Source organism: Orycteropus afer, unplaced genomic scaffold, assembly GCF_000298275.1.
Source record: "Orycteropus afer afer isolate SDZICR_OR568_19922 unplaced genomic scaffold, OryAfe1.0 scaffold00179, whole genome shotgun sequence".
NCBI classification, from domain to species: Eukaryota; Metazoa; Chordata; class Mammalia; order Tubulidentata; family Orycteropodidae; genus Orycteropus; species Orycteropus afer.
The window spans coordinates 4,204,906-4,226,144 of record NW_006921766.1 but is presented as its reverse complement, the minus strand read 5'-3'; the positions used below and the strand labels follow the sequence as shown (position 1 = coordinate 4,226,144).

General features: G+C 40.2%; 1 protein-coding gene across 1 annotated transcript in view; it reads left to right on the top strand.

The window, feature by feature from the left end:
• Nucleotides 1–21,239, top strand: part of UBASH3A (ubiquitin associated and SH3 domain containing A) — a 70,184-nt gene that overhangs the window by 24,030 nt on the left and 24,915 nt on the right. The window contains exons 6-8 of the mRNA XM_007947274.1: nucleotides 1,484–1,692; nucleotides 17,032–17,158; nucleotides 19,249–19,348. Coding sequence (XP_007945465.1) covers nucleotides 1,484–1,692; nucleotides 17,032–17,158; nucleotides 19,249–19,348 — 436 coding nt within the window. The remainder of the gene's footprint in view (nucleotides 1–1,483; nucleotides 1,693–17,031; nucleotides 17,159–19,248; nucleotides 19,349–21,239) is intronic.

Here is a 21,239-nt window from a genome sequence, read left to right as displayed (position 1 = left end):
TGTGTTTTGGGTCTGTATCCTGGTCCCTTGTTTCTCCTGCTTTATCTTGCTTCTTTGTGTGGACTGTGATGCTCTGTTGTCTCCGAGGCATTGTGACATTTTTGTGTTTATATTTAATTGGTGATTGTATGTTGGAGTGACTTGCCCACAATTTTCATTTTTGTTTTGTTTTGTTTTGTTTGTTTCTTATCTATGCAAGCAGGGTACTGTGCTGTGATCCTCTATTCACTAGTTGTCAGCACTTATACACTCACTACCTGTGTCCTTTCCTGTTGTCAGCCTCTTGTATGTCCTTGCCGACTCTGGCAAACAGAGCCTGTTCTTAGGTCCCTGGAATCCGAATGAGAATGCTGTCACTTTAAAATCCAAAATGGTTGCCACTTGTAAATATTTAAAATGGCTGTGCCCTTGGTCACTTTAAATATCCAAAATGGCCACAGCTTGCACACATTCAAAATGGCTACACCCTCAGTCACTTTAAATATCCAAAATGGCTGCCACATGTAAACAATTAAAATGGCTGCACCCTCCAGACAGCAGAAAGTCACCAGCTCAGGTTGTTTGCCTCCTTGCTATTTCCCTTCCTAGTCATAGGCCACCAGCGCAGTCATCCCTGCAGTCCTTGGTGACCAGAGCTGATCTTTAGGTCAATTCTCAGGTCCCAACACCACTTGGAAATATTCAGGCTGTTGGTCTTGTCAGAGTAGCTGACAGTCCACAGCTCCGACCATCTCTATATTCACTGTTTTGTTCAAGTTTTTCCACTAGTTGGTGCCTAATCCACTTCTGTATAGTTCATTTCAAAGCTCAGGGCTCCAGGATTATCTTCTGTTATCTCTGTCAATTGGTTTTTCTTTTCTTTGTTGAAGAGGGTCTGTGTCACTTGTCTGCCTATTCCTCCATCTTACCGGAAGTCCCCAAGCATTTTTATTATTTTCAAATCTACCAAAAGAAGTCTGTATTACAGTTTGTTATATTCCATATCATATATTATTAGACAAAGGTTTGAACCTTGTGTTGGAGGTATAGAACATATCAGGGCATCCTGAAAGCAAGAGGCAAAATGTAAATAAAATATATTGCTGTCATGGAGGGGTTGATGGTTCAATGATAGAATACTCACCTAGCTTGTGGGATACCTGGGTCCAATTCTCAGACAATGCAATGCTCATGCAGCCATCACCTGTCTGTCATTGGAGGCATTGTGATGATGTTGGATGGGTTTCAGCAGAGTTGACAGAGTAGGAAGAAAGACGTGGTGTCCTATTTCTAAAAAATCAATGAAAAAACCCTAAGAAACACACTATCTGATCCACAACTGATCATGAGGATGGTAGAGGGCTGGGTAGCATTTCATTTCCTTGTGCCTGGAACTGCTATGAGCCAGGGCTGACTCAATAGCAGCCAACAACAACATGAGTTGTTGTCATTTCCTAACACAAATCTTTGCTTGAGGCATTAAAAGGCTTCTCCTGTTTTCTAGACTTTGAAGGTCCTCTTTCAATATAAACCCCAGAATGTGGATGAGTTGATGCTAAGTCCTGGCGACTATATCTTTGTGGACCCAACTCAGCAGGAGGAAGCCAGTGAAGGCTGGGTGATTGGGATCTCACAGAGGACAGGCTGCCGGGGCTTCTTACCTGAGAACTACACAGAGCGAGCCAATGAGTCTGACACCTGGGTGAAGCACAGGTGAGTGCTGCCTCAACACCAACCCACACACCCCTCTCTGACTTAGTATCTAAGGGCGTCCTCCTGAAAGACTGTTGAAGCTATTTTGTGCTTCTAAACTGTTCCATCATTGATAAAATTTGTACTTTCCTTGGTGGCAAAATCGTCTGTGCAGGTTTATATCCAAGTACATATCTTGGATGGTTTGTGGTTTTCTGCTGACACATTCAGAAAACATAAATTATTCCATATTTCTTTTCTGAGACAATAATCTCAAAAGGATGTCAAAATACTATTTCCTTCTTATGAACATAATAAATTATGATCATATGTCCTAAGCTTGGGTTTGTTTATTCTTCAACAGTGAACTAAAAAAAAAAAAAAAAAAACTCACTGCTATCGAGTCGATCCAACTCATAGTAACCCCTCCTTGGGTTTCTGAGGTGATATCTCTATGTAAGTAGATTGCTCTATCTTCCTTCTGAGGAGTGGCTGGTGGGTTTGAACCACCAGTCTTCTGGTTAGCAGTCAAATGCCTTAGGCACTATGCCAACAGTGATATTATCAATATATAAACTGTACATTTCTAAGATATGTGCATTGGTTTTCTATTATTGTGTAACAAATTACCATAAACTTAACAGCTGAAACAAAATACATTATCTCATAGTTTCTGTAGGTCAGAAGTCCAGACAGAGCATAGCTGGGTCCTCTGCTCAGGGTCTCATAGGCTGCAAAGTGTTGGCTGGGCTGTGATTTCATCTGAAATTTAAGTCCTCTTTCAAGCTCACATGACTGTTGACAGAATTAATCTCCTAGAAGCTGTAGACGCATGGTGGCTTATTTATTCATAGTCAGCTGAAGAAGCTCTTAATTTTAGCACTTTAGCATCATCTGGATAGGCTGAGAATTTTCCAAATCATCAAGTTCTGGGCTATTTTTTGCTTAATAGTAGTTCTCTCAATTTATGTCTCTTTTTATTTTATTTTGTTATGTTGTTGTTGTTGTTATGTGCCGTCGAGTCAAACCCGACTCATAGCGACCCCTCCTTGGGTTTCCGAGGCAGTATCATTATGGAAGTAGGATTGCCCAACCTTCCTTCCGAGGAGTGGCTGGTGGGTTTGAACCATCAGCTGTCTGGTTAGCAAGCAAGTGTCTTAGCCACTATGCTACCAGAGCTCCCAAGATGCAAGATACTTCCATCACTTTGCTTGGAAATATCCTTACCTATATAACCAACTTCATTGCTTATACGTTCTCCTTTCCACAGACAATTTCACTAAGTTTTTGACACTACATAACAAGGATCTCTCTTACAATTTTCTATAATATGTATCTCACTCCCTTCTGAGCCCTCACTGGCAACACCTTTAATGTCTGTATCTCTTCTAGCAATCTATCTGTTCAAATATTTCAGGCTTTCTTTATCACACTTCTCAAAATTCTTTCAGCCTCTGACCACTATCAAGTTCTGAAATCACTATGTCATTTTAAGTATTTGTTGTGGCAGCATCCCACTCCTGACACCAAATTCAGTATCAGTAAGTGTTTAACCAGAGAAGCATAACTAGTGATTTGTATATACATATATACATGGATTTATTAAAAGGAATTACCTTGTGCAATTGATGGAGCTAGCTAAGCAAGGGAAGACAGTCAGGAAGGGATCACAAGCATGCTGGAAATTTACAGGCATAAGCTGAAGCTTGTTGTCCACAGGTGACAATTAGGAGAACAATGCAAGGGGATGGGAGACCAATTGCAGATACAGGTGTTATACAGAGACTCTGAGCCTAGAGAAGGCCTAAGCCCTATTTTAAAGGTCTTCCAACTGAATAAGTCAGATCTATCTGGGAGAACCTCCCTTTTGATTAAAGTCAATGATTAGGGACTTTGATTACATCTACAAAACCTCTTCACAGCAGTACCTAGATAACCATTCAATGGAGTAATGGGTAGAAGGTGTATATGTTGAATAAAATGACTATTATTTTCCTTCAGTCCTCCAGCTTTGTGACAAAATCCCCTATACTAACTGCCATCAAGTCAGATCCAACTCACAGTGACCCCTCCTTGGATTTCCAAGATGGTATCACTACGGAAGTAGATTGCCAATGTTCATTCCAAGGAGTGGCTGGTGGGTTTGAACCACCAGCCTTCTGTTTAGCAGTCAAATGTCTTAGGCACTACACATGCTAGAAAGAAAAATATAGGACTGTAGTTCAGGGTAGTTAATCTGACACATTAAAGCACCATTGCAAAATGTTAAGGTAGTCCTATTGTAAGGATTTTTTGTCATTGTTTGTTTGTTTTTAACTCTCTTCTTCCAGGTTTCATTTAAAAGAATGGAGGGTAACATGTGGAGGAAGGTTGCACTGCCTCATGTGTGTGCTTGGTGGTGTGGAGCTCATGGCCCAAAGTTTCAATAAGTCAGATTGTTATAAGAGCTGAATAATGAGAATAGAATGAAGAGGGGGAAAACAGAACAGAAACAGCCTCTGTTGTAGTCCAGGGCTTCCTGGCACCTATAAAGGTGCATGGCTGGTAAAGAAAGACTGGAAAAAAGCATTGATAAAGCCCACCCCTTTCCTCAGGGAGGGGTGCTTTAAAATTATTTCACTATTTAACTCCCTTTCTTAATTCTTCTTAAAAATACCCACAGCCTCCCCTAGGGTTTTATTTCTATTTTTCTCCCTACAAATAAACAAATCATTAAGTTAAAAACAGATGTATTAACAGTCTATTCAGTCTACACATTTTCAGATCTGTATTTGACAACCACTGTCGATAGTTATTTTCCAGTATCTTTAAAGCCAGTCTTTTTCCTCTACTCCTTCCTGTTGAAGTTGGTATACAAGGAAAAACTATGAAAATTATGCCATTTCAATTAAATACTCATTGGAAGCTATTTTAAAATTATCAGAGTTGAATCTATGCAAAACTAACAAGACTGGTATTTGAGTAAATTAAGAAGCAGTGTATTTTGAGGAACTGACATAACTGATTATTTATTGATCATTTTACTCAAACTAAAAACAAACAGTACATATAACATACAGTATAGATAAGCAGTAGAAGCTCTTGGGACAAATACCTAGACTTTACAAAAAAAAGTAATTAAAATTGTAAATATTTTCTGGAAATATTTAAAGAGAGAGAGAGATGAGGTACTACAGCTGGTTTCTTTAGGTAAATATTATGTTCCTTCCTGCTAGTCTATTAATACATTGAGGCTTATATAACAAACCAAGGGCAGCATTTGTCCCAACCAAACATGATGGCAGCTCAACACAGAAAAAAAGTGGATTCCAGCCACAGCTCCATGCTCTGATCTCCACAAACAGTGTTATGTTCCATTTATCTTAACTTGAGGTCATTTAACTTCTCACCCTAATTAATAAGCCCTGAGTGTCATAAAACATAAATGGGGAAAGAAAATGCAGCAGGAATTGCATGGTTTTATGTATTTATGGATTCAATACACTTCATTCAAAACAATTTTAAGGCAGCTTAAAAGATGTATAAAAGCTTTAAACACTAGCATTGCCCAACTGTGATGTATGTATTGCCATTATTGACTCACATAATTCCTACAGTAGCCTATGAAATAGACACTAGTGTTGTTCCACTTTACAGATGATGAAACTGAGGCATAAAGAGATAAAATAATATAGTTAGTGAGTAAAAGAAGCAGGATTCAAACCTTATCCTAATTTAGAGGTCATGTTTTTAACCATTACCTAAACAGCCTACAGAAGATATAATTAGATTAAAAATAAATAGGTGAAATAAATTATGGTACATCCATACAACAGAATACCTGTATCTGTAAATAATCATGAGAGAGTATTTTATATGCTGATATGAAAAATACTCAAGATATATTGTTAAATAACAAACTTAAGTTGCAAAACAGCTTGTATAGTATACACACTTTATGGGAAAGGGGGAAGTAACACAGATTTATATGTACATATATACACATCATGGGCATTTTTATACATGTATATCCCTTTAAAAAGCCCTGGAAGGAGAAACATCTAGAAACTCGTAACAGTGGTCACCTGTGGGAGTGGAAACTCGATGATTGGGATAGGAATAGAAAGGGGTGTCTTCACTCTCTACAACTTCATAATTTTTTTTTAATTTTTGAAGCATACAAATGTATTACTTATTCAAAATATAAATTAATCCACTTTAAAATTAAAGATAAGCATATATTTAAAATGTTTCAAAAACAGAATAAAGGTAGAGAACACAAAATTGGGACTGAGGTTTGTACCCACAGTTCAGGCTGTGAGAGCCCTGGTTTTGAGCCTTCCCACATCCACAAAACAAGGGACATACATTCATTACAATAGTTCACAGTGATCCCTGATACACGCAGACCAGTTATTCAGAAAAATCACAGTTTCACTGTTGGAGATATGGCCACAGGCCCAGTTGTCATAGGAAAATCACAGCATGATGGTACTATAAGGGACAGTAGAAAGTAATATTAAACATACCATGGGCGACCAAAACAATGAACAAATTAGTCTTAGCAGAACTACAACCATAATGCTCCTTAGAAGAGAGGATGACAAGACTTTGACTCAACTCACTTTAGACACATCATCAGAAAATACCAATCACTAACAAAAGGCATCATGTTTGGTAAAAAGTAAAGGTTCAGCAAAAATGAGGGAAACCCTCAATGAGATGGATTGACACAATAGTCACAACAATGGACTCAAATATCATGAAGATGGCACACGACTGAGCAGCATCTCATTCTGTTGTATATAAGGTCACCATGAGCCAAATCCAGCTTGCTGGCCAATAAAAAGAACAACAAATTGAGAATCACATATCATCCTCCTACTGGAGATCTGAGAAAACAAGGGCCAGGGTCTAGGGGAAAGGCTTAATGAAGTCATGCAACTAAGGAAGCAGTTACATCTTTTTGGAACGAATTACTTCAGACCCAATCCAATGAAAAGTTTAAGGAGTAGCATGAGAGGAGACTTCGACTACCCTCACTGACTATCCTCACTCGAGGAAGCTGGTGTCTCACCAGTGTTCCCTGTCCCTTGGCACATCCTTCATTCAAGACAGGAGAGTTTCCTTGTCTCGGAGGAACCACAAGACAATTCTCAAACCCAGGTCTTTGTTGAACTATGCAACAAATACCCTATAGAAATAAGTTTGTTGCTATTATATGTGTGGCTTCACAATTAATGTATCAGTCACCAGTCACCAACATTCTAGCCTTGGTGGCTGACATTTCTGGGACTATTCTTACTAGAGACAAGCTTCCTTTGGACAAAGTAAATATTAACAAACATTGCAACAAAAGGAGAGAAAGATCAGTACTGGGGTAGGCTCAGTGGGCATTGTCTGGCTGGTCCATCCTCACCAAGGGGAGCATTGAGACTCCCTTACAAACTGTAAGTGTGGAGGGTGATTACAATCCAAGGTGGTAGAGCTGAGAACACTCAGACTCAATTGTCCCATATGCATTTCAAAACCCCAAAAACTGTAGTGAACATTTAATGCTTTTAAAATCAGGAAACAATCATTGAATGTTTCAAGACATCAATAAATAACCTGTCAAGAAGTGGAGATGTGGTCTGATGATAGTGTATGAAGGCAAGCTTACCTGTGGGCAGACAGACAGTTGTTAAGATGTTTGATATATACTGCCTAGGAGCTTTAGCCACAGCAGTCACACTTGGCATGTGCAAAGCAAGCAGCAAAATCTGCTGGCATTACACTGCCCGAGAACAGATACACCAAAACCCAGTGAGGAATGTCCATCCCTCTATACAATCCAGAGCACATTTCCAGATATGAGCTTGCAACTATGATGCTTATTGTTTTGTTAGCTGCCCCTGACTTGTGGCAACAGATCCCATTGTGATCCATAGGGTTTCCATTGGCTGAGTTTTCAGAAGCAGTTCACCAGGCCTTTCTTCCTCGTCCATCTTAGTTTGGAAGCTCCACTCAAACCTGTTCAGAATCATAGTAGCAAGCAAGCCTCCATTGATAGATGAATGGTGGCTGCATCAACCAGGAAGAGAACCTAGGTCTTCCTCATAGAAGGTGAGAATTCCTCTGAGCCAATACTGCCTCTCTGATGCTTATTACTTGGCAATTAATACATTAGGCATCCATCACAATATAACTACTCCAGCCTTTATTCTGGATATTTCCAGGGCTCTGCTACAAATTTTGTTATGAGAACAAAAGATTGCCCATCATGTGCCATTCACAAAGTACCGTTTGTCTGTTACTTTAAGAAAAAAGATCATACGAGATTTGGAGAGTGATGAGTGGTAGAGGATAGTATTCATGAATCCCAATAGGTGGTTTTCAATTCTTCATAACAAAGAATGTATGTAGCATAACACAGAATGAGGAGCAGAGGGCCCACAAACATTAGAGGGAAACATTTTCATCCCCTAGCCAAGATGAGAAGATCATCAATACATAAGCCTTCTATGTGTAATAACTTTTCAAAAACCACAGACTTCGTTGGTATCAAGTAGTTCAGATGTACATAATAAATGAAAGCTGACCACGCAGTCCATACACTGCAGCTATCCCCCTTTTAAAACGCAGGAAGAATTTAAACACATGCATTTCTAAGGTATAAATTAACCAGTAAGTGGTTCTCTTAAGTTAGAGAGAAAAAGAGGAATATTAAAATGCTGTGCTCTTTCCTTTCTTCTCCCATCATCATTGCTCTTATCGTCATTTTGATTTGAAAGACTAGCAGAAAAAAAGTTCAATTTTCTTTCTGACTGTAAGCTACATAGATGTTATCTGTAGATAGGAAAGCCTTGCTGTCGACATAGTGAGCCACAAACAGGGTGCAGGTGCCCTTGCCTTGCCCTCAGGAAGAAGAGAACAACCAACATTTCCTGTGTTAACATGAGACTGTTTGAATTGTGTCTCTACTACTTAGAGTATGTTTGTTTGAATGGGGAAATATCAGTCAATATCAGTGAATGTTGTTGGACTACTTATGATCATTGATTGTGCTCATTTAAAGAATACATTTCATATCTGTTGACATCCAACACTATGAGAAAATAGGAATAAAGTAAATCTTTGGTATGTTGGTATGTTGTTGTTAACTGATGTCAAGTCTTCTCTGACTCATGGTGTCACCGTGCACAACAGAACAGAATATTGCCCATCCTGTGCCATCTTTATGATTTTTGGTATGCTTAGATCCAATGTTGTCGCCACAGTGTATTTTGAATGCCTCCCAAACTACGGCCTCATCTTCTGGAGCTATATCACACAGTACTCTGTTGTGATGAATAGTGTTCTCACTGGCTAATTTTCTGAACTAGATTGCCAGAGCTTTTTTCCTGTTCTAGGTTAGTCTGGTAGCTCCATTGAAACCTGTCCTCCACAGGTGACCCTGCTGACATTTGAAATGCCAATGGCATAGCTTCCAGTATCATAGCAACACACAAGATACCACAATAAAACATATTGACAGGTGGCTGATGGTTATTTGACATGAATCTTATCAAATAGGAGTTTACAGAGCAAGAGAAAAGATAAAAATAGAAAAGAACAGCCTGTAGGCAATTTGAGAAATACACTGACTAAAACCAAAACACACTGTAGACAATGAATGGCCAAGTGTGCATGGTGGTGGTGTGTGAAAGGCAGGCAACATGAGGCTATGTGCACATGAGACTCAGGAGAAAGGATGCCGCTCCTGGCTCCAGACATCATTAGGCTCCCCAGATGGAAACTTGTGGAGCTGCTGTTGGTTTTATGAGAATCTGGGGACTCAAAGCCTCTGTGTGAGAACTGCAAACATTTATAAACAGGCTGAATAAATAGAAACATGCCATGTACCTACTTGAGAAAAATTAATAATGTGAATTATCAATTCCTCCCAGAGTCATTTCTAGGTTTAATGAAATTCCAGGAAGAATCTCAATGGGATCATTTTTTGGAACATCAGTGAATGAATGTAAAGCTTATCTGGAAGAATAAACAGGAGACAAGAGCCAAGTAAATGCTGAAAAATAAAAGTAATGAGAGGGGCTACTTAGGTTACCAGGTGTTAAAACCATGTTATAAATGTATAATATGGGCCTGGCTTGAGGGAGAAAAAAAGCCAGATTAGTGGAATAGAATAGATTACGGAGGAGCAGGCCTGGTGTATTGAGAAATTCTGATCTGACGAAGGACCCAGCAGAAGCAGGGAAAGAAAGACATATAAATCAATGATAGATTGGATCACCTCACATCATACTTTGAAATCAACTCCTGGTAGAGTCAAGAATTAAATAGAAAAATTAAGTCATCAAAAAGTAGAAAACAGTTTAAATGGATCTATTTCTGACTTTTGGATGGGTGAAAGCAATGGAAGGTATATTCAAATGAGACTTACCAGATTTATCTTTAATGATTTTTAAAAACATGAAATGTGATTTTTGTATGTTCCATGTCATTCTGTTCTATATAATGTTGCTATGAGGTGGAGTCAACTTGATGGCAACTAACAACAACATGTTTTTAAAATATAAAGAATATTATAATCCATATAGCAAAGTAAGAAAAGTACTTTTCACACACACAAAAAAAATATTAATGAAGTTGACATTTCCTTAACAGTCAACCACTTGAGCAGATTAACTGCTTTCCTCTCTTCCTCGACAAATTGCACCAGCTGTTCCTCACATGTCCCTGAACACCCTCCAGACCTTGGGCACTTCTGACTTAGTTGACTTGCATGACTCGACAGCACATAACACAGTGACCAAGAAGACATGTACTGTTGCCTTCATATGTAAAGTGGTTACTCAAAAATTGCTAAGAAAAGTACTAAGTCTCAGAGAGAAAAATGACCAAAGAACAAGAACAGAAGAAAAAATGCATTGACTAAGAAATAAATGGAAAATAAAAGCTTCTGTTCACTAGTAATAAAAGAAAATGCACAGTAAAATGAGGTACCATTTTCATTTCTCAAATAGGAAAAAGTTTTGTTTTTTTAATTTAAAAACAATGTTAACACTGGCGAGCTTGGAGTGAGTTAGGTGTACTCTTACAAAGCTGTGTTGTTGTTGTTATTTGCTGTCGACTCGGACCCTAATCATAGTGACCCTTCTTTGGGTTTCTGAGGTGGTATCCCTACGGAAGTAGATCGCCCAACCTTCCTTCTGGTGGCTGTTGGAAGTGAAAATTTCTGGAAAGCAATTTAGCAACAGGCACAAAGAAGCTTAGAAATAATCTCTTTTTGTGACTCTATCCTCAGGAAGAAATCAGGGTTTGTATACAAACATATTCTTTGTCAGGTTTTATAAAGCAGTTTTGAAAATAGAAGCAACCTACACGCCTGACAATTAGGGAAATTGCTATTCAAATTATGATACATGCATATGTTAAATATCAGGCAGTTGTTAAAAGATTTCCAAACACTTTGCATGAGAAATGGCATACACCATTAAAAAAGAACATTTTTAGATTAATCCTGAAGTACTTTGTCCCAAAAACCCACTGCCATCAAGCTGATTCCAACTCATGGTGTCCCTGTGAGACAGAGTTGAACTGTCCCATAGGGTTTCCCAGGCTGTAAATCTTTACAGAAGCAGACTACCTCATCTTTCTCCCACAGAGTAGCTGACCTTTTTTTAGTAGCCAAGTGCCTTAACCACCAAAGCTCCTTACAACACTGTCAGTGATAAGTAAATATACATACACCTATGGCAGATGAAACCCAGTGGGGGTCACTATGAGTTGGAATCAACTCGATGGCAGTGAGTTTGATACTGTTTTTTACAAGGCAAACCAGCAAGTACAACTATTATTCAAATTTACACACCAAGAAAAAGATGAAGAAATTGGAGATTTTTATAATTTGCTACAATCTGAAATTAATCAAAATGCATTGATAATTACTAGTGATTGGAGTGCAAAAGTTGGAAACAAAGAGGAGGGCTCTGTAGTTGGGAAATATGAGCTTGATGATAGAAATGATGCTGGATATCACTTGATAGAATTTTGTACAACCTCACTCACTGCCTTCCAGTTGGATCTGACTCATAGTGACCCCTCCTTGGGTTTCCAAGGCAGTATCACTATGGAAGTAGATTGCCCAACCTTCCTTTTGAGGAGTGACTGGTGGATTTGAAGCACCAGCCTTCTGATTAACAGTCAAACAGCTTAGGCACTATGCTACCAGAGCTAGGACTTATTTATCAGAAATTTTGTTTTTCAACAACACAATTGATGACTACACATGTGGACTTTGCCAGATGGGTTATGCAGAAATCAGATCAACTACATCTGTGAAAAGAGGCAATGGAAAAGCTCAATATCATCAGCCAAGGCCAACTGTGAAATGGGCCATTAATTGTTCATGTGCAAGTTCAAGTTGAAGCTGAAGAAAATCAAAGCAAGTTCACAAGAGTCAAAGTACAACTTTGAATACATCCTGCTTGAATGTAGAGACCAACTCAAGAATAGATTCGATGCACTGAGTACTAATAACCAAAAAGCAGGGGCGTTGTGAGAAGACATAATATATGAAGAAAGTGAAAGATCATGAAAGAAACAGAAGATAAGGAAAAGACCAAAATGGATGTCAGAAGTGACTCAGAAACTTGCTCTTGACTACAGAGTAGTTAAAGCAAACAGAAGACATTATGAAGTAAAACAGCTGAACAAATTTCAAAAGATGGCTCAAGAAGACAAGACAGTGCTATGATGAATAAGCAAAGACTTAAGGTCAGAAAGCCAAAAGGGAAGAATATTCTGCATTTTTCAAGCTGAAAGACCTGAATAGAATATTCAAGCCTCCGGTTGCAATACTGCAGTGGTTATGTTTGTGTGTCAACTTGGCTGGGCAGCTGGTGGTAGTTATTTCCCATAAGGAGACTGGCAATCAACTCTATGGTGGAATATATTGAGAGCAGCTGAGTAGCTGCCATTGGGTATGTGGTCTGCTTCCTGTATATAAGAAACAGCTTTGGAAATGGTCTCTAGCTTATAGCATGCTTGGACCCTGCATGTAGCCATGTCACTGTTCAGCAGTTTGCCATGCTCTGCCGAACTGAGGACTTACAATGGACTTAAATTAATGGCCTACCATGTGGTTTGGTAACATCAGGACTGTGCCTTCTTGTCAACCTTGGGCTTGGCAGCCTCAGCAGCCAGCAGTTCTCTGAGTGAAGAAAAGCCTCTAGCTCCAATGGGCCAGGAGCTGGAGGCAGAGCTGAAGCCCAAGGCTGAGGGGCTTTCACCCAGCCCCTAGAGCTTGGCACTTTGAACTTGGACTTAAAGCCTCCAAATTGTAAGAATAAACTCCTGTTTGTTAAGGCCACCCAATTTGTGGTATATTCCTGTCAGAGCAGCAGTAGGTAACTAGAACAGAATTTGGTACCAAGAGAGTGGGGTGCTGCTCTGACAGATACCTAAAATGTGGAAATGAGTGGAGTGCGTCCTTGCCCCGAGACCCCGGCATATGGCATGACAGACTTGACCAACTTATTAGAAGAGTTCCATATTCATGGCCATTCCAAACAAAGTCAAATAAATGGAATGCAGAAATTATCAAAAAACATCACTAATATCACATGATAGCAAAATTTTGCTGCAGATAATTGAAAAAAGACTGCAACCACACATCGACAGGGAACTCCCAGAAGTTTAAGCCAGATTCAGAGGACATGGAATAAAGGATTTCATTGCTGTTGTCAGATCAATCTTGAATGTAAGCAAAGAGTACCAGAAAGATGTTTAAACCCTAAACCAAACCCCTTGCCATTGAATCCATTCTGACTCATAGTGACCCTATAAGACTGAGTGGAACTGCTCTGTAGGGTTTCCAATGCTATAATCTTTACAGAAGCAGACTGCCACATCTTTCTCTTGCAGAGCAACTGATGAGTTTAAACTTCTGACCTTTTGATTAGCAACCAAGTACTTAATCACTGTCATCAGGTCTCCTTAGATATGTTTACCTGTGTTTTATTGACTATATAAAGGCTGTGTGGGTTACAACAAATTATGGATAACATTACAAAGAATGAGAATTCCAGAATACTTAATTGTGCTCATGTGTAACTTGAACATAGATCAAGAGATAGTCCTTCAGACAGAAGAAGGGATTATTGCATGGCTTAAAATTGGAAAAGATACGTAGCAGTGTTGTATTCTTTCACCTTATTATTCAATCTGTATGCTAAACAAATTATCTAAGAAGCTGGACTGTATGAAGACACAGCATCAGGTTGGAGGAAGACTCATTAAACAACCTGAGATGTGCAGATAATACAACCTGACTTGCTCAACATGACGATGACTTGAAGCACTTACAGATGAAGATAAAACTACAGCCTTCAGTATAAATTACACTAGAACATAAAGAAAACAAAAATCCTCTCAACAGGACTGATACACAGCACCATGATAAATGAAGAAGAAATTGAAGTTGTCAAGGATTCTGTTCTGGTTCCCTAGTGCCGTTCTGACAAGAATATACCACAAATGGGATGGCCTTAACAAACAGGAGTTTATTCTTACAATTTGGAGGCTTTAAGTCCAAGTTCAAAGTGCCAGGCTCTAGGGGCTGGGTGAAAGCCCCTCACCCTTGGGGTCCAGCTCTGCCTCCTACTCCCGGCCCACTGGAGCTAGAGACGTTTCTTCACTCAGACAACTGTTGGCTGCTGAGGCTGAGAAGCCCCAAGGTTGACAAGTAAAAAGGCACAGTCCTGATTTTACCAAACCACATGGCAGGCCATTAATTCAAGTCCATTGTAAGTCCCAAGGTCGGCAGAGCATAGCAGGCTGCTGAGCAATGACACAGCTACACACAGGGTCCAAGCATGCCATAGGCTAGAGGCCATTCCCAAGGCTTCTCCTTATATACAGGAAGCAGAGCACATCCCAAAGGCAGCTACTCAGCTGCTTGTGGTAGATCCCACCATGGAGTTGATTGCCAGTCTCATTATGGGGAATAACTACCACCAGCTGCCCAACCACTCAACCAGGCCCAGCCAAGCTGACACACAAACATAACTGCCACAGATTCCATTCTATTTGGATCAGTAATCAATGTCAATGGAAGCAGTAGGCAAGAGTTTAAACAATGTATTGCATTGGACAAATTTCCAGCAAAACAAAACAAAAACCTCCTTAAAGTGTTAAAAAGCAAAGGTGTCACTTTGATGTCTAAGATACACCTGACCACAGTCTTTTCAATTGTCTCATGTGCATTTGAAACCTGGAGCACAATGAAAAAGGAGGACAGAAGAAGAATTGATGCATTCAATCTGTAGTGTTGGTGAAGAATATTGAATATACTGTGGACTGCCAGAAAGAAGAGATCAGTCTTCAAAGAAATACAGCCAGGATGCTCATTAGAAGCAAGGATGTGAGACTTCATCTTGTTTTCTTTAGTCACATCAGGAAAGACCAATTGGTAGAAAAGGACATCATTTCTGGGGAAGTAAATGGTCAGTGAAAAGGAGGGAAACCTCCCATGAGATAAGTTGATACAATAGCCACAATGCGTTCAAACCTAACAAAGATTTTGAGGATTGTGCAGGACAAGAACAGCATTTCATTCTTCTATACATAAGATCAAGGAGCTCTGGTGGTGTAGAGAGTAAGGCATTTGGCTGCTAACCAAAAGGTCAGTGGTTCAAATCCACCAGTCGCTCCACAGAAGAAAGATGAGGTAGTCTGCTTCTGTAAAGATTTATAGCCTTGGAAAACCAATGAGGGTTGCTATGAGTAGTAATCTATGCAATGGCAGTGATTTTGGTTTGGTTTTCGTATACATAAGATCATCATGAGTAAGAGCCAACTCAGTGGCAACTAACAACAATGCATTACTATATATATGTATATACTATGTATTGCATCTATGTTGATGAAAATATGCATACGCCTTAATACCATCAAATCTTCCACCTCACCAGGATCAACCATCTTTGGAAGCTACCAGCTTTCCCTGTCTTTCACATACCTCATTGGCCCCACAAGGAGCTTTGGTAGTGTAGTCCCTAAGACACTTGACTGCTAACCAGAAGGCTGGCCATTCAAACCCACCAACCACTCCTCGGAAGGAAGGCTGGGCAATCTACTTCTGTAGTGATACTGCCTCAGAAACCCAAGGAGGGGTCGCTATGAGTCGGGTCCGACTCAATGCCACATAACAACAACAATGACATGGCCCCACTTCACTCCTTATCCAAATTACTCATTATCTTCTACTGGGAGCTCTGGTGCATAGTGCCTAAGGCATTGAATGCTAACCAGAAGGCTGGCAGTTCAAACCCACCAGCCACTCCTCGGAAGGAAGACTGGGCGATCTACTTCCGTAGAGATACTGACTTGAAAACCCTAGGAGGGGTGTTCTACTAGACTAGACTAGACTATAATGTTATTGTTTAATTTTCATTGTGGTAAAATATGCAGGTAGTCCCTGCTTTACAACAGGGCTCTGTTCTGATGACTGTGTTGTAAGTTGGTTCTGATGGAAATTGAATACCTCTTTTTATTTTTATACTTTTCATTTTTATCACCTTTTATTTTCAGTGACTTTAGAAATCCAATCTATATTTGTCATTGGGGGTTGGCATGAGAATAATAACATCAGTAAGTTATACACTGCTGCAACACTGTACTCAGTACCTATTACTAATGATAACATGTACAAAAAAAAAATTGGATGATCATAAGTGTAGTTGTCACAACTTGAAAATGTTGAAAGCCAGGGACTACCTGTATATAACAAAACATTTGCCAGTTCAACAATTTTCACATGTACAATTCAGTGACACTGATTATGCTCATCGTATTATGCAATCATTATCACTATCCTTTTCCAAATTATCCACCACCATTAGCAGAAACTCAGTGCCCCCTAAGGAATGCCTCCCCTTTCTCTCCTCACTCTTGCCCCAATGGTTGTTGTTAGGTGCTGTAGAGTTGATTTTGACTCATCGCAACCCCATGTGATAAAATGGTGGAACTGCCCCAAAGGATTTTCTTGTCTATAATTGTCACAGGAGTAAATCACAGGTCTTCCCCTGCAGAGCCACTGGGAAGGTCTAAACACCTAACTTTTCAGTTAGCAGCCGAGTGCTCAACTGTTTGCTCCACCTCCACCCCTGGTAACCAGTAACAAACTCTGATCTTTATGCATTTGCCTATTCTAGATATTTCATATAAGTGAAATCATATAGTATTTGTCCTTTTGTGACTGACCTATTTCACTCAACATAATGTTTTCAAGGTCCATCCGTGTTGTAACATGTATCAGTTCTTTGTGGCTAAGGAACATTCCATTGCTCCTGATGTAATTGCCTCTCTGCTTACAACATCTGTTTGTTTCCCCAGGACGTACACCTTCAGTCTAGCCATGGACCTGAATACCAGAAAGGATGGTGAAGCCAGCAACAGATGGAATGGAGAGTTTCATCCTCCACAAACACCCAGGACTATTAGTAGTGTGCTGGCTTTGCAGGTAACAATTTATTTTATTTTTTTCTTTTTAAGTAAGCTAAGTGTAGGCACATTTTCATCTGAACTGCATGGCAGACACAGCTTGTTAGGTATAGCTACACTCTCTGGTGGTTTAAATGCATGGAAACCTAACATACACGTCCCTGTGAACGGAACCTTCCTCATTTGCTCCAACTTCACCCCTTCTATATCGGGAGAAAAGGAAACTGTGGTAACAGATGTGGTATGACACACCTGTAGTTAGCTGAATGATGCCCCCCACACACACACACACACACAAGATATCATGTCCCAATCCCTGGAATCTGTGAATGTGACCTAATGAGGAAATAGGGTCTTTGCAGATGTGGGATGGGGAGATTTTCCTGGATTATCTGGGTGGGTCTTAAATGCCTTCACTAGTGTCCTAATAAGAGGGAGACAGAAAAACAGAAGGAGATTTGACACACACAGAAAAGGAAGCAATGTGACAACAAAGACAGAGATTGGAGTGGTACACCCATGAGCCAAGAAATGCCTGGAGCCACTAGAATCCAGAAAAGGCAACGATTGCATTCTTTCCTAGAGCCTTCAGAGGGAGCATGAACCTGTTGACATCTTGAGTTTGAACCTCTGGCCTCCAGAACTACAAGAGCATAAATGTCTATTGTTTTGAGCCACCCAGTTTGTGGTCATTTGAACCTCATACTGCCTCTACAAAGTCAATTCAGCCTACCTTGCTCTGTAAAGCCCCAGAGGTTAGCCTCTTCCACTCCCCTAAAACTTTCACCTTACTCTAATAATACCCCTAAGGCAAGGCTCTACGTTTCAAAGCTCAAATGCTTTGGGCTCTTCCAGGGAAGAAAATGTCCCAAATCCAAACCCTTGGTCCAGTGCATTAATAATAACTGCCACCCACTAGGGCAGTAGGTCTGGCCTGTGTGTTTGTATTCTGCAACCTGCTTGCAGATCAGCCCTTGACAGGGGAATGGATAGGATCTTTTAGCATTCATTCTCAGAAAGAAAGCCAAGCATCTTAGTGTCAGCACAGGTAATCCCTACTCAACCATGCTTCAAAATTGTAAGACAAACCCTTTCTTCAAAGCTCTGCCCTAGAAGGAGGGGGTTTGCATCCAGAGCTGAACATCTACCATCCCCCAAGGAGAGATAACCATAATATTCACTTTGCCTTGACCCGATACCCCGGCCATGAGAAACCACATACAGGGAGACATCATATATTCTAATAGGGCCTCAAACACCACATTTTATGTACCTATCAAAATGTAGTTGGATGTCCAAAAGCTTACTGGTTTACCTTTTCATTGTTGATAAGGGAATTGATTAGTGGGGAAAAAAACTGTCTATGTATATAACCTTTTGTTTGTTTTACTGTAGTAAAAATACTTATAACAAAACATTTGCCAGTTCAACATTTTTCACAAGTGCAACTCAGTGACATTGATTACATTCATAGGTTGTGCAACCATCACACTATCCCTTTCCAATTATTCCACCACTACCAATAGCACCTCAGTGCCCCCCAAGCTAAGACTTCCCCTACCCCTGTCCCTCCCGCTCCAGGTAACCATTAATAAACTTTGGTCTCTATACATTTGCTTATTTTATATACCTGGGATCATATAATATTTGACCTTTTGTGACTGATTTATTTCACTAAGCATATGTTTTCAAGGTTCATCTGTGTTGTAACATATCAAGACTTCATTTCCCTGTATGTCTCAGTAATATCCGATTAGTGCACACCACATTTTGTTTACTCATTTGTCTGTTGATGGACATTTGTCTCCACATTTTGCCTATTGAGAACAGTGCTGCAATGAACATTGGTGCACCTAAGAACTTTAATTACGTAAGGGCACAACCTAATCAGAGCTCTTCAATATTTTTTGAGTGCTCCCCAGGTGGCAGCACCGAGTCAGGAACACTTTGGGTCTTGCAGTCACAGGACATTCATTCTCAAGCAGAGACAACTCACTAAGGATGCTATGCTGGGTGGACAGCATTGTTCTATGGAGTTCATGCCAGAGGAAGTTCAAGCCTAGTCATTATGATGTTAAATTTCACATGCCTTTCTTTCCATTCCCCCAGGCCACAATCTTGAGAAGAAGTGTTTTGGTGGTACGCCATGGAGAGAGAGTGGATCAGATCTTTGGGAAGTTGTGGCTACAACAATGTTCTACTCCCGATGGTAGGTACAGTCCAGACAGACTCTAAACACAGGACAAGATTGATCTAGCAAAGTGATTACTTTTGAGATTTCCTTAGCATGGCACCAGATGCCCTGTGGCACCATCCTTTAGAAAGACTATGTGTAGATTATAAATAAGGAATGTGTGTATGCTCCAGAGTCCCAGGGTGATGCAAATGATTAGCAGCCAAGCACATTAGAGGTTGAAGTTTCAAATCCAATCAAGAGAGCCTTGGAATAAAGCCCTAGCCATCTACTTCCAAAAAATCTGCCATTGAAAACCCTGTGGAGCACAGTTCTACCCTGACAAATCACATGGCCTCACCATGAATCAGAGTCAATTTGACAGTGACTGGTAATACATGTTCCATCTTTCTCCATAAGTTTTATACATGTTCATTCGAGTGTATGTTGTATGTTAGTATCTTCCCTCAAATACTTTTTGGAAGATGAGAGAATGTTTATAAATAATTAGCCTGTCAGGTAGTATGATTGCATAGATAGTGCTCTTTACCCTGGGAGTATATGTACAGTATTTGGTTAGTGGATACAGCACTGACGTTAGAGCAAGCCACCCTGACCTGTGGTCTCTGAGCCCTACAGCTGAACACACATACCCTGTCTAACAATATCAACAAGCTAATCTTAAGTGTCTTAGTCATTTCCCTAAAATATCTGGCTATGCTACTTAATAGATGGCCATATTCTTGAATTCATCTCTTGCTTACCCCAACTTTGCCCCTCTGGATGCCAAGGACTAAGGATAGTGTTTGTTGTAAATACAATTCCACAAGCCAATTTCTGTACAGATGTCCAATGTCTGTATTAGACCATCTCCCCTAATGAAGTCTATAGTGCCGTAATTTCTAAGCATTGTCTAATTACATAGATGAAGGTATTGAGCATAGTAATAAGATCAATTCATAGTTGCTGGGCTAACTGAGCCCCTCTGGGATCCTTCCAGGAGCCCAACAAACCCCAACCAGTCCCAGAAGCTGAGCAGTCAGTCCATCATCTACAGGTCCAGGACCACATCAGGAGACAGCCCCAACCTGGACTAATATGGAAGATAAGAGAGGTTTTTCTTATTTCTTGGGGGAAAACAGTGTATATTTCTCTCTGACATCCCCAAGAATAAAATTGCCAACAAACATGGAGGTCTACCTACCCTGTCTCCGTATAGTGGCCAAATCCAGAAAGCTACTGCTTTTTCTTATTGTCTGGGCTCTGAGGGAGCCACTACAAGTGTACCAAGAGTACAGTTCCATGATCAATCCAGTCAGTTTCTGCACACATGGCTCAGAGACATACCCCTGGATCAGCTGTGATGAGTGCTGTATAAGGAAGCTACCTCTTTGCTGCATTAGTGCCAGACTTGCAGGGAATTCATTTCATGGGCTTAATTTATGACATCTTTGCCTACCAGGAAATTAGTGAACAGTGGGCAAGTAGCATCACTTGATGAATTTCAGGTTATGTGCTGTTAGAAAACTTGGGGTATGAGCAGCATTGAAGGGACAAAGGCAACCATATGGCCTTGTGCGGTACAGGTATTGCAGGAGTGGAGGACCGAGCAGAGGGCTGCTTTAGCTCCTGTGGCACTTTGTTTGTGTGTGTACTTGTCTAAGAAGTGGTCATCCATCCAGAAATCTCCCAGACAGCTCCTTATTTCTTTCTACTGGTGCCTGGAGTCTGTTCCATTACAGGGGAACAGAGGAGCTCTCAAGTATAAATAGTCTTGGATTATAGACACACTTGTGAATATGATGAAACTGATGGATTTACTTTAATACACAAACCAAAAAAAAAAAAAAAGGCCTCCTTTCCTGGCTACCCCTTTAACCACATCAAATCCACTGCCATTGAGTCAATTCTGACTCATAGCAACCCT